Raw genomic sequence first — 14,372 nt, forward strand, 5'->3', positions numbered from 1 at the left:
AATTCTGTCCCCCTCCAGGTAATTCTGTCCCCCTCCAGGTAATTCTGTCCCCCAGGTTTTTTTGTCCCCCTCTTTTGAAACCCGGAAGGTTATTGTTTTGATGAATTCAATTCACTCTACAAGGTATACATTTTGGACTTTTAGTCTGCCCTTCATGAATATAAAAAATATTTAATTTAGTCAATTAGATGATACGTGAACACAATGTTTCGATTTGGAGTACGGTGAAGTCTATCGCGGTTCTGCCGCGATAGGTCAACACAGCGGCGATGCATGGCGATGGCCCTTGTCTCATTGATAGTATGATACAACGTCTCCTTGGATTGGTCTGTGTTCCCATCACAGCGCGTAACGAAATTTCCTATTGGACGAATTTCCATTGTAGAGGGAGACGAATAAGTACATGTACACATGTTATAATCACTGCGTCAAATCTTGCAGCATGTACTGGCGCGTGCGACACGCTGCTGCTCTCAGTACATACTGCATGAGGACACATTTACCAGGGGGACACTTTCACCGTTGGGCAGGGGGACATTTTTACCTGGAGGGGGACAAATTTACCTAGGTAAAAGTGTCCCCCCCGGACACATTTACCGGGTCACATTTACCGGGGGGACACATTTACCAGGGGGACAGAATTACCTGTCACACCCGCTTAAGGGCCCCGAAAAAAATTGTTCTGTGGTGTGATCTGAAGCAATTTCTTACCACTTTCCTCCATGCTTTAACTAACATTTTCTTAGTAAAAGATAATTATTTGAACATCGTTTTCGAGGTTGGAGTCATTGAATCAGCTATCGGTATCGGTATATGGATTTTCGATGCTCTGTGGTGTGATCTGAGGCAATTTCTTACCACTTTAACCAATAATTATCTTAGCGCAAAAGATAATAATTTAAACATAATTTTCGAGGTTTTCTCAGCTAAAGGCATAAGAAAATTTTTTAAACATTATTTTCGAGGTTGGAGTCATTGAATCAGCTACCAGAATTCTGAGCTTTAGGCCCGCTTAAGGGCCCCGACAAATTTTGGATTCTAAATGCTCTGTGGTGCTATGTGAGGCAATTTCTGACCACTTTAACCAATATTTTCTAAGCAAAAGATACATTGTAGTACATAATAGGGCCCTGTAAATGAGACACGAGTTCAAAAATCTGGGGGGGGGGGAATTTGATATTGTGTCCCCCATCCTTCAAAAAGTGGGGGGGGGGGGGGGGGGGACATGTCCCCTGTCCCCCCCCCCCAGGATTGACGCCCATGGCGTCATGTAGATCAATGATATTTTTTTTAGAAACTCAAAATCTCAGTGGGGGGTGGGGGGGGGGCGACTGGGGGGGGGGGCGACTGGGGGGGGGGGCGACAAGGTTTCATGGGGGGCGGTCGCCCCCCCCCCACGCCCCCCCCCGGTGGCTACGCCACCGGGCGGAACGTTTGCATGAATTTGTGGTCAAAAACATAATGGAGCTGTTAGGATTTGACTTGTCAGTGACTTGGCTGCTGGTCATTGGTCTCGTTTTCGTAGCAGTTTGGTACGTTCTTCTAAATGATCTCAAGTTCAACATTCCTTTTAGATTTTCACAGTGACGAAATGCTTCGGAAAGTTATGGGAGTTATGGGACTTCGTTATGGGAGCAAGGAAAGTCGATCGATTGTTAAATTGCTGTACACGTCCTTCAAAAGTTCCATGGCCAGCGCAGCATAACTTTTCTGGAATCCGTTAATTTGAAGAATTGGTATTTTGTCACTTTAAGGGTTGCCAGGGTCTTTCGGTTTTTACTAATGTATTCTGTATACGTATTTATGAGCAAGGCAATGATGTCACAAGGTTTATTTGTCGGTATAGCTCTCGCGTCTAACCAGGATGTTTTCATCTTGTTTTCATGCACATTACTATGTGTTGCAACGATACATACCAGATCTTAATACTTGTTTTCATTGGAAGTGACAGGAATGTGGTAGTTTTTCTATTATTAGCAAATCCTTTCATCAATACATGCAAGAGGGCGCTATTTTGCTTTTGTCACACAAGGTACTCCTTGTCAAAAGTGCATAATGAACAGTACAAAAATATGTCCTTCAAACTTACCCACAAAAGAAAGTTTTGAAGAAATATTGGCCACTACTATTGTCCAAACAAACTGTTTAACATGATAAACGAGTAAAAAGTGGAACTTACTCCAAAAAATGAAGAAAAGTTTGATATATATATTTGTACTCAAAGCTATGGATACACTACTGTTCTGCCTTGAATGACATCACGTTTTGGCTCATGAATATGAAAAGTATCATTGGCATTAAAACTATGTTGAAATTTCTCCCTTTTACTGCTACAAAGGAGTTGTAAGTCATAGTTACATGCCAAGAAATTTGTTTTAAATGTATTTAAATCATACAAATCCTCAGAAAAATTCATTTCGGACTGATGAGGTGTCGGACTTATGAGGCATACATTTAAAATTCCGCCTCATAGGTCCTACACCTCATATTGTCTGACGCCTCATAAGTCCGACAATGAGGTGTCGAAGCTATGAGGCGTCGGACTTATGAGGCGGAATAAATAAAATGTATGCCTCATAACTGAGTCCCACGCCTAATAATTTCGGACTTATGAGGAGTCGGACCAATGGGGCGTCTGACTTATGAGCGGATTCTATTAAGGCTTATGTTGAGAGTTACGACTTATGCAACGAAAGACTGACAAAAAATAATGTACTAGTCACGCACTGTGTATACTAGTTTTACCATGTTTGGTCATTTTAGCTTCTCGCTAAACATATTTTGTTTGCCCATCAGCTTTCAGAAACACCGTGCACTATTGCATCAGTTTGGTGATTTGAATGTTATTCAGGCTCCTTTTATGGAACGGATGGTGGATATCAACAAGCAAGCTCGAATCGCATCGCGAAATCGGAGGCTAAAATGAGGTAATTCCGTTTGCACGCTATAGTTATCACTCTGCAAATACACATGATGTCACTGTCCATTGTACCAGGCAGGGTGAACATAACTCTGAACACCCCTTTTGAGTAAATGGATTCTACCACCTGTGCTCGTGTGTCCTCGAGCTGGTTCTGTTTGTCAGCCTATATAAACCAGGGACGTCAGAGTACGGGTGCATTGTATGATCTGAGTAGTTAAGTTGATCGAGCAGTAGTTTGTGGGAATTTGTGGTCAAAATATCATGGAGCTGTTGGGATTTGACTTGTCCGTGACATGGCTGTTGATTATCGGTTTCGTTCTCATATCAGTTTGGTACGTACTTGTAAATGATCTCGTCAAAATTCCTTAAATTTTGTTCACATGCACGACTTTCTCGGTGAAACGCTTGTGTCACTATATTCCCGTTCTGTGGTGAGAGTGCATGAGCATAGAGCAAGGAACGTCAATCGATTGTTGTTTGTTTACAATACGGCCTTGAACTGTTCAATGGCCGGTGCAACAGAACGTTACAGGAATCCGTTAAATTTGAAATATTGGTAATTTGTCATTATTGTTTGGCGTGGTCTTTTGGTTTGTACTTATTCTGTATACCGTGTATTTATGAGATAGGCAGTGATGTTATCTATAGTCATGGTTTATTGTCGGTATAGCATTAGTGTTTTGATGTACATGTCACAATTTGCCAGAAATGCTTTACCAACGGTCAAAATGATTCTTGTGTTTCTGTATTGCTTTGTAAGGGAAAACATCATCATTACAAGAATTACATAAAAAGGGCTTGTGAGTTTCAGCAGCACAGATTTTAATTGCATATACGTATATGAAATTCACATAAGAGAAACCGTATCGCATTAATAGTCACTGAGAAATACTGTACAGCCTATAACGAATGATCTAGTATTGGACATTGCCCAACAAATCCCGTTGCAGCAGTCATTGTCTCTGCGTTTGCTTATTGTATAATGAAAACGGCCTGAATATTATCAGCTGCAAGTTGCGTTTGCTTTTCGCCGCGCCGTCAGCTGGACCAGTTCCAGCCTGAGCTGTGGCTTTTTCGAAATCTCGATTTCATTCTGAGATCGTTCCAGTAGATTTTTAGGCCCCTGAGTTTAGGAGAATAGATGAGCCCATCACAACTATACTCTTCTCGATAAACATCAATTTGCAATAGTTATCAGGCCAACGTTTTGAAAGAAGTTCCATTTGGCTTTGGCATAAAAAACACGGACTTCAAAATGATCTTGGAGCATGAAGCCGAAGTGATGACGAAGCCAAGGTTTGGAACACCCATAAGCATGCGTAGTATGAGCGCTCAAACCTCGGTCTGGTTTCGGGTTTCCTGGTGAGTCGTCAAGTTTGTCTGGACTTCGTGCAATTGTGAACACAATGACTCGAAGCAACCTTATCGTTAAACATGTATAGTAACCAAGTCAAGCCAAATAAACCGTGTTATTCACTTTACCACCAAAATACAGTTTAATACAGTGTACATGCAACCCTTCCAGTCCACTGCACTTGACAAACTGCTTTAACTTTGCGGGGGTGGTGTGTGCCGTAAAATGTTTGCTGATTTTGGATTTAGAGTGAGACATGGTCTTGCCAACGTAGGCCGGTGTAACAGACCAAACTCTCATATCAGATTTTACAACTTCTAAATTCATACCTTTGACAATAATGGTAATTGTTTAATTGCCAAGTGTATCTATTAAGGTCTCGGCCTTTTTTTTTTACGGGAGGAGGGTATGTGTATTTTAATGGCGAGGATTTTTTTCAAAGGCGAGGCTCAGTAACAAAACAAAATTAAAGCGATTTGAGCTTTTGAGCCGCTTCGACATTCGATCCGTATTTTCATGATAGTTACGTGTTGTAACCGTGTATTTGCCTGTAAAATTGGATTTGTACGTAGTATAGGTTTCCTGGCCAATTTCCCAATTTTTCTGATCATTTTCATTATTGGCCATTCAATTTCGCGTGATTTTGACACATCGGATCCAATTGGGGTTTCTTTTTCATTGTTGCTGCATTCAATTTCAATTTTTCATTTTGGGGCATTTTATGTCGTTTTGGTGCATTCCATACTTAATTTGCAGCATTCATACATTAAGTTTTTGACATCTTTTGACGGTAAATGCATTCAAATTAGTGAACGTTGCTGGGCATGTGACGTAAGCCCACTTTTTTCTTTACTTATGCGTTTATGGGCAGTCATTTTCATCGTTTGGTCATTCAAATTATTAAGATGTTTTAATTGATATATTTCCCATTTTCTTCTGAGGTCCCAATTTTTAAACGGGACGCTGATAGGAGCAAAATGGGGACGGCGAAATCGGCCTGTCGGAAAAATTGTACGTCCTTCGGGAAATTTGCAGGGATGAAGAGCGAAAATGTCCATGATTGTTCGCTTTTTGAAAGATCTTTTTTGGCGGGTCGAATGACGATCTGCGTGATCTATCAATTTTAATCTAAACTGAATGAGCAGGTGTTAAATTGAATGAAAACTTGGTAAAATAGGCTGAGAAAACCTATATATTTCACGGAATCGTTGCTATGAACTATGGACAACATCTGAGAATTGGAAGCATTTTGTGACTCTTTCCCTACTTGATTTTCAGGTATGATCGGTGGTGTCACCAGTATTTTCAGAGGTGTGGCATCCCTGTAGCCGACTACATTCCTTTCTTTGGGAACATACTGCAATGGCGTCATGTAAGATTTTCCATGTTTTGCTGATAAAAAAAGTTAATATTTTCCGTATGGTTTTGTCAGTTGATGATTTTGCCGGAAGAATATTCCCCTGATATAAACAAACGAGTGACTGTCAGTAAATGCCGTAAACAAACTTGTTTCTAAATACGAAAGTTTCTAAACGTAGTTTCTAACTACGAAACGGTCCTGCATACTCCCGATGACTGTTTTCTGGCGAACAGTATACCTTCTTGGCCGTTCAACAACAAACGTTGGTAGACTTTTCAACGAATGTTCAGGAATATTGGCAAAACATTTATTTTTGAAAGCATTCTACAGAGACTTTTCCTTATTAATTTTCTGTGTTCGCAGGGACTCCAACACACTTTTACCGAGTACGTAAAGAAGCATGGCAGAGTCGTCGGGTACGTACAATTAACGCGAATGTAACATTTGAATTGTATTTCTACTTTTTTTTTTTTTTTTTTTTTTAAACAATTTATCGATTATATTCTATTAAATTGATAATTCTTCTGTTTTATTTATTCCAGAATGTATGATTTCCGACGTCCAGTACTGATTATCAATGATCCTGACATTTTGAAGAATATCTTGGTCAAGAATTTCTCCAGTTTCTACAACAGGAGGGTAAGAATTTAAAACTTTTCATCCGAATCACATCAATTCACGCCTTCCTTTCCCACATGTTTATCGCACTGTTGCTGGTATTTTACGTTTCATTCGAATATTTGTGTTTTCCATTCTGTTTTGGGCAGAAATTCCCACTCGGGCAAAAGCCCTTGAACAGAGGCTTGACTCAGCTTGCGAACGAAGAATGGAAAGAGATACGCAACGTCATCACTCCGTCATTCAGTGCCTCCAAAATGAGACTGGTAAGATTTTATGAAAGAGTATTCAAAAGAATCAACTGTCAAATTTATAGTAGAACGAGGTGTTTGTTTGTTTTTTTTTCCTTGTATTTTTTGTTTGCTTTTTACTTTGCTGCTCTTTAATTTCCAAATTTCCAAATAGTGAAATGCACTTTATTCTAGTGAGAATTTACAGCTGCCCATTGAATAAAGTTTGAAGCTATCGAGCTGAGTGAGAACCAGAGATTACATCGCACAGGCATTCAGATACAAATGAGATTGATATAGGTTTTGTCAAGATTCAAACATTACTTTCACTGTTAGATTTTGTGTTTTGAAAATGAGGAATTGTTTTTGAAATAATAACGGTGATTTTGTGCGTGTTCTTTTCCTATGCAAATTGTCTTCATTCATAAAGGCAGAAAACGCCCTTGTTTCATTGTACTTGAACGGTAAATGATAATTGGTGGAAAGCTGAATTTTGTAATGTTTGTATTAAGATTTTTAACTTTTCACAGTTACAATAGTCAGTAATATGCGTTTTATCCTTTTTTTTCATTTTTTACTAAATAGTGCGAGCCACATATTTTTCAAAATATTTTTTTCTCATTAGGTTACCTTCTTTTTGACTCAACTCAACCTTTAGTTGTTTGAGACCTTCAGGCAATGTAATTGTAAGTTGTCTTTGAATGAAATCTTTGCAGATGTCGGAGACGATCAATGAATGTTGTGATACCTTGGTGGCAAGTTTCAGCAAGGCCCAGGAGGGAGGAAAAGCCGCCGACTGCAGAGTGTAAGATACAAGCGAAATAATCATGTGATACTAATGTATATTGATATTTTTCTATCATAACAAGCATTTGGAAATTGTAAAAAAAAGACGATGTTTATTAGGTCCTTAGTTGTTGTACTCGCTGCTGTGTTGGAGTTTGAACTCGGACAAGAAAGCTGGTAGAGTGTTTAAGACTCCTGTACTTTAATCGATCGGACGTAGGTTCACCTCCCCCAGAGTTAGTATTTGACTTATTTTCGTACTGAATCTTAGAAAGCTCTAAAAGAGCATTGTTAATGAACTACATGTACCGAAAAACATATTTTATTGAGTAAAAGTCTTCCAAAGCGCCAAGAATCTAATGTCAATTGTTGGGAAAATTGGCCATCATTTTTGGGCGAATAAGGCGCAGTATAAACCACCCCATTATTTCGTTTCGAACAGTAAAAATATTGCATTGAAACAAATCTCGTAACTTTATTTCAATTTAAAAATGGAAGATTGTAATGTTTGGAAATGGAATTGCAAAATAGCATCATTGAAACCTACTTCATTAACCCGAGGTTCACGTCTGTTGGTACCCCCAATATGGCGTTTGTTAAGTACAGCGCCCCCATTCACCCTGTTTTGTTTATCTTTAGGTTGTTTGGTGGTTTCACCATGGACGCCATTGCCAAGTGTGGATTCGGCCTCAAAGTTGACTCCCAGCAGAACAAGGATGATCCTTTCGTCAAGAACGCAAAGAAGGCCTTCGATTTCAGCTTCTTCAATCCCGCTTTCATGATCGTCTGTGAGTTGGATTCTTCGGGAGGCAATTTAAATTGAAACTGCACTTTTGAAATCAAAAATAGATTAAATATTAAAACCAGCCAATAGTAAACGCCATTTATGGAATACGCTTGTACATTTTTTAAAGACTTTTTTTATTAAATTATAAAAGCATCAACATTTTTGTAAATAGATGAATAAGTGAATCAGAAATAAATACAATTTTGGCAATGCGTAATTATTCTTTCTAGTATAAGTGACTGTGCATCCAAAACGTTGTGAACTGGTTTTTATTTTTATGATTTTTTTTTATGAAATGATACTAAATCAGCTGCCTTAGATTGAAACCTATCCATCACTTTTTATTGTCCGGTAAGACTATACTTAGGAATGAACCGGGGTTTCTTTTGTGACAAAATGTTTTTTTTTTTTTTTTCAGCCGCCTTCCCCTCTCTGTCGCCCATCTTTGCTTATCTCAAATTCGACCTGTTCGACCCGGAAGTTATAAAATTTTTCATGAACGTCACGGAGGCCGCGTGCAACATGCGCAAACAGGAGGGTCAGGATGCGTCAAAGGTTAGATTTGATTCGACAAGATTCGGGATTGAATTTGATTTGACTTATGTCTGTTGAATAGTTAGTTGGTCGCAAAACACCCTTGTTGTGACAGTTATATGCCTTATTCGATGTTCTTCTTTTTGCAGCGCATCGATCTGCTGCAGCTGATGCTGAACGCCCACGAGGACGAGGAACACGAGGAGGAAGACACGCCCACCGCAGGGAACGGTCAGAACAAGGGTGCCGCCCATCGCAGACCACTGTCGACAGTGGACGTCATGGCACAGGTGGGTGTTAATGGAACTCGGAGGAAAGACAAAAAGTAATAATCACGGGGTGTCAAAATTAGAAAAAAGAAAGAGAAGTAAACAATGATGAAATTGAGAACATGGATTCGTAGAGTTACCTAATATTCTTGATTTCTTGTGATTTGTATAATATTATGGATATGTACTTTCCTTGGTTCTCAGTAAATGATGCGTGTATTTGGAAAGTACTTAAAAAAAGAAAGAAATCAAGTTATTCTCTTATTTGCGGCCACGAAAGAACAACACAAATCGTGCTTGTGAAAATGCCTGTTACATGAACAGAATCATCATCAGAATGACAAGAAGGTTAACAGATTTTTGTACCAAAAAGACTAATATCTTCTTTGAAAGTTAACTTTTGATTAAGTGAGAGGTAATGAAAGCAATGTGCAAAACAATATCTGAAAAGCAAAAGAAAACAAGTTTTTACCATTCAAAATATTCAGTTGCTGATTCGACCAAATTTCTATTTTGAACTCGCACTTTGGTCAAATTTGACTCTTGGATTCGTACTTGGGCAGAAGTTGACTCTTGAATTCTCACTTGGGTATGGATTTGACTTCTGAATTCTCATTTGAACATGATTGTTTATTATAACCTCAGGCTATCACCTTTTTCCTGGCTGGTTACGAGACTACCAACACACTGTTGAGCTTCACTGCCTACCTGCTGGCTACCAACCAAGACGCGCAAGAGAAACTGCACGCTGAGATTGACAACCTCGCTCCCACACGTGACAACCTCGGCTATGACGTCATCGCCAAGATGGAGTACCTGGACATGGTGATTGATGAATCACTGCGCATGTATCCCCCAGCAGTCATGTAAGGAACACTTCAATCGTGAACTGACTTTGACTACGAATTTTTATTTTGAAAGCTATCTGTAAAAAGGTTTAATATTTTACTCATGATTCATCTTTTACAGATTTGATCGTATGTGCAATGAGACAATTAGCTACGAAGGTCTTACCATCGAAAAGGGTGTAAACGTGTTCGTTAGTCTCTGGAGCTTACATTACGACGAGGAATTCTGGACAAATCCGACTAAATTTGACCCGGAAAGGTAGAATGTCTTAATGTATTTGTTTTCAAATTCAACTTTTTTTCAGCGTTGTTCCTGTGTATCTGATGATATAAAATTCAAAATAATAGAGCCAAAAGCAATTGTTATGCTGCTAAGAAAAAACGTTTCCACTATTGCAAACACACTTTTTGAGTTTTTGAAACCTTTATTGCTTTTTCTTCACAGGTTCAGCCCTGAGAACAAGGCCTCCATCAAACCGTGCACCTACATGCCGTTCGGCTTCGGTCCTCGTAACTGCATCGGTATGCGCTTTGCCTTGCTGGAATCCAAGATGGCGCTGGTGCGTGTACTGCAGCAGTATCGCTTTGATGTCTGCTCAGAAACCGAGGTAAGAAAGAACACAGTGCTTAAAAGAATGAATCAACATCTTCGTTTTCACCAATAACCAGCAAAGACGTTGATGCGAACACAATGCCCTGTCTTGTTTGTGGAAGAAAAGTCCGAACATGCAATCCAAAATGCATGTAAAAGTACTCTTTTCTTGGGCATCTTAACACCCCGATCATTTGCAACTGTCTTTCGAACGTTATGTTTGTGGAATTCGACCCTTCTTTCTCTTGATTTAGAACCTTTAGAAGAATTTTAAGATGTATCAATCTATCCCAAATTAATGGACTCTTCCTGCCTGTCAGTCGAACAGTACGCATTGACCAATTAAATCACGACTTATGGTCAGGTGACCGCGGTAGCTTGGTCCAAGATGGCGACAAGAATTGTGAGAAATATACACAAACCAAAGGTGGGCGGGGCTCATGGCCAAATATTGAACGATCTTAAAGATAATCAGCAATACATTTTACATGAACGTATATCTAAGTGAAGTTTAATTGAAGAATTTGTGGTTTTTCTCTTCTTCAGATCCCACCCAAGCTCGGTAAGACTGGCTTCCTTGCTCCGAAGAGTATGAAGCTCAGTGCAGTCCCAAGAAACTAGACAGCAACCACGGTTGATAGAAGGAGAGAAATCTGATCTCAGCCTTAAGATGATTTAAAGACGTTCATGATATATGTCATTATGTTTACATCAATCACTCATTTGGTTATTGTTAGGGTTAGGCATGTGTGCCACTTTTGTTGAATGAATAGCAGCAAGTTAATGTTGAAGCTCTACTGTTCGATGTATTTTGCTAGTAAGAAGCTGCATAGAATTTGTTGGTAGAACTATTTCTTGATCATCATTTGAGAGTTCTTGAGAGTTTTAGAATTTACAGACTGCGTTATCCGTTTTTGGATCATTTTTTTAAGGAAACCGAAACAAAATTCGTGTCAAAGTTTAGTTTAAAATGCTTTTATAACACTTGCTGAAATAAAAGCGGTATGATAGCAATTGGTTGATATATGGATTTCAGTTATATTCCTTCTCATATTGATTTTGATGAAATTCCTTTTTAGTGCAAGTGTTGTGATACGTTATACTATTCGGCATGAATTTCAGCACTTTGATAAAAACAATTCGCCATTTAGTGCCTCACCAAAGTTAAATGGGCTGAAAATAATTTACGCCCTTCACTACAATAACGAAGCTATATGATTAATATTTAAACACTTCCTCGTTACAACTTTGCATAGTGTAGTGTATTTGTAATGTCTATGATAATTCAAAAGTGTGTAAATGTAAAGCCTTTGTGTTTCAGGGTAGATATTTTACATTTTCATATTTTAATAAATCGACGTTGAATTTGAACTTTATGTGATTGCACAATACATGTACACTAGTGTTCGTTAGTTGCCTTTATTCATTGGAAACGTGCACTGTTATGGAAAAAGAAATTATATTACTATTTCTATATTTTTACTTAATTTGTACATAACTAATACTATAGTATGATGTTTATATTTAGAAATTCGACGTTTGTCTTTTGACGTCAACTTTGTGATATTTTAGTTCTATTTGATTCTGATGTTTAACTGGTGTTCTATAAACGTGCGCGGATCTTCTGCAAATAGTTAAAACTGACTGTATATTATATAACCTGTATTATGGAAAAGAGCGATCATTATCTTTGAAAATATAGTTATAGCTGCAGATCATGTTAAACAAGTTGACGTCACTTTTTTACTTGATTCTTAACATTTTATTTCGCTGCTACGTAAAAAAAAATATTACAGTTATATGTAACTGATAGCAAAAAGAGTGTGGGGGCAGCTGCCCGGTAACACATAAGTGGTAAATGACTATAAAATTCAAGTGTTTATATCATTGGAGTGCTTGAATTTGATTTATTTATATTATATTTTAAAAGTGTGGTCAGGTGCATTATAACTATTTTCCGTGCCGTAATTATTGTTATTTTCCTCGTTCTAAATCCAAAATAACTTGATGCCTGATTATCATCCAGGTATACAAAGATTGGGTGACTTTGCATTTTTGTACGGTGGGGGGGGGGGGGGGCATATCTATTGAATTTGAACCTATTCTAGTCAAGGAGTTTACAACTCTCAAAGGGAACCTCACAAAATACACAGTGGCACACAAAAAGGTCTAGCGAGGCAGAATGTAATACGTGCACACTGTAACGGTGGGTACCGGTGAGAGCCACGGACTTTTTTTTTGGGTGGTGGGGGGGGGGGGGGACAGGTAGCTGTCCATTGTCCTTTTATTAGGAAAATAACTTTCCCTCGAGGTCGCGCACACAGCAACAAAGAAAATTGGCGACAATAGTCAGATTAGACCAATCCATTTTATCGGAGGGAGGTGGGTTTGAAGTTGATGTGCACTATTTGGCAAAACTCCACGTCATTTTGTCAAACGTGTCTGATGACAATGCTGCTGTGTTATCGAAATGTTGACTCATTATTGTTGAGTCAACCAATATTCACCATGCATATTTGTTTCCATCAAAGACTCATTTATGGCAACATTTATATTGTTCATTTCCGATGATGACGCAAATAAATTGAACGGCAGAAAATGTGATGTGGTCAGAAATATATCTCATCAGGGGTGGGATGGGGGGGGGGGGACATCCCCCTCGATAATGTTTTGGCGGAGGACACCAATGGCACTGCTCCTCCGATAATCCCAGTGCGTACAGATTTTAACCTATATGTACTGTATTTTCCCCAAACTTGGTCAGATAGCTGTTTCCTGTGCGGCACTTCGTACCCTTTCACGGATAAATTGCATAATTTTGCGACCCCGTGGTTATACTTACATTGGAGCTGGCAGTTCAAGTTGAAAGCTCAATTTTACTCCCTATATTTTTTTATGTAATGCATCCAGACCACGTTTTGCAAATTGCAATGTTTTCTTTCTCGATATTCATGACCCTACATCTCACGTACAACGTTCACATTGACTTGCATCTTTTTTACATGAGTAAAGTGACCATATTGCGAGTTGCCCTTGCATTTCGCTAACTTCTTTCTTGATATTTCTATAAAAGCCTATAAGAAATGCCTTAAAAAAGTTCAATCGATCCATCTGTACAAGCTGATCGGGTTGCGTGCGAAGTTGCTTTTGAACTTTGACGGAAGTCCTTTATATTAATCACAATGATAAAGGTACGAAAAGGTTTTCGACTCTGGCCACACAAGTAGCCACTTTAATTGAACAGTTGAGTATCGGGTCGATGTACCGTACATGTACATGTAGGTGAACGGTCAATCACAGCGCGTACTTTGAACTTGGTACAAGCTATTGCCATCACAAGCAGATTGTTCCGTCTGAATAGTCTCACACACAGGATTGTTCCATTTCAACTGCAGTTTTCTTAATGCCTAACTCCGACCTTCCCCTTCGCCGTTGTGATGTGTTTTTAACCAATCTTTTTAGTTTTCTGTGCTGCTTTGATACTGGCTGAAGTTTTGTGCAGTCTACAGCAGCCAAATTGTTGTGATGAAGTATTTCTCGTGCTGAAAATATATTTCCAGCTCCCTTGTTAACCATATTCAAATATTTTCTTCCATCAATTTTCTGTGAAAGCTTCAGTCAGGGTCCTTTGCAAAAGTTGAAGATAATCAGATAGACTCAAAAGGTTGGCATCCCCGGTCACACACCAAACCGGTTGGAAAGATTAAAAGTGAAGATAACCATTTTATTTTGAATATTTTGGCACGAGCGGGAACTTTTCACCCCTTTTTCTTTGTCATCAAAGTCATTGTTCCTATGGCGCCGAAAATTAAAGCGTTCGTGACATTATGGAAAAAAAAGGGCGTCTGCCCTGACAACACGCAATGGTGTGTCTGAAGGTAAGATAAAGATGTCGATGAAGGAACTGTTTCATATAAACATCTTCTTTTTTTTTAGTAAAAAGTTCTTTGGCCTACATAGGCAGTACTTTGAACTGTATTTTGAACTGTATTTTGAACGCCTATGTTGACATCACCGGTTGGCAGTTCTCTTAGTACAGTATGCCCAGCGTACCACTGACAACTCAGTTCA

General features: G+C 38.9%; 1 protein-coding gene across 1 annotated transcript; it reads left to right on the forward strand.

The window, feature by feature from the left end:
* The first annotated feature begins 3,096 nt into the window (after positions 1–3,096).
* Positions 3,097–12,188, forward strand: LOC119737044 (cytochrome P450 3A6-like). The gene is made up of 13 exons (XM_038211114.1): positions 3,097–3,255; positions 5,556–5,649; positions 6,001–6,053; positions 6,180–6,276; positions 6,405–6,521; positions 7,202–7,290; positions 7,911–8,059; positions 8,477–8,613; positions 8,742–8,882; positions 9,507–9,727; positions 9,831–9,968; positions 10,155–10,317; positions 10,848–12,188. The coding sequence occupies exons 1-13, from the start codon at positions 3,185–3,187 to the stop codon at positions 10,920–10,922; spliced, it is 1,545 nt and encodes a 514-aa protein (XP_038067042.1). The 5' UTR covers positions 3,097–3,184; the 3' UTR covers positions 10,923–12,188.
* The last annotated feature ends 2,184 nt before the right edge of the window (positions 12,189–14,372 follow it).

Source organism: Patiria miniata, unplaced genomic scaffold (genome assembly GCF_015706575.1).
Source record: "Patiria miniata isolate m_02_andy unplaced genomic scaffold, ASM1570657v1 HiC_scaffold_3, whole genome shotgun sequence".
NCBI lineage: Eukaryota > Metazoa > Echinodermata > Asteroidea > Valvatida > Asterinidae > Patiria > Patiria miniata.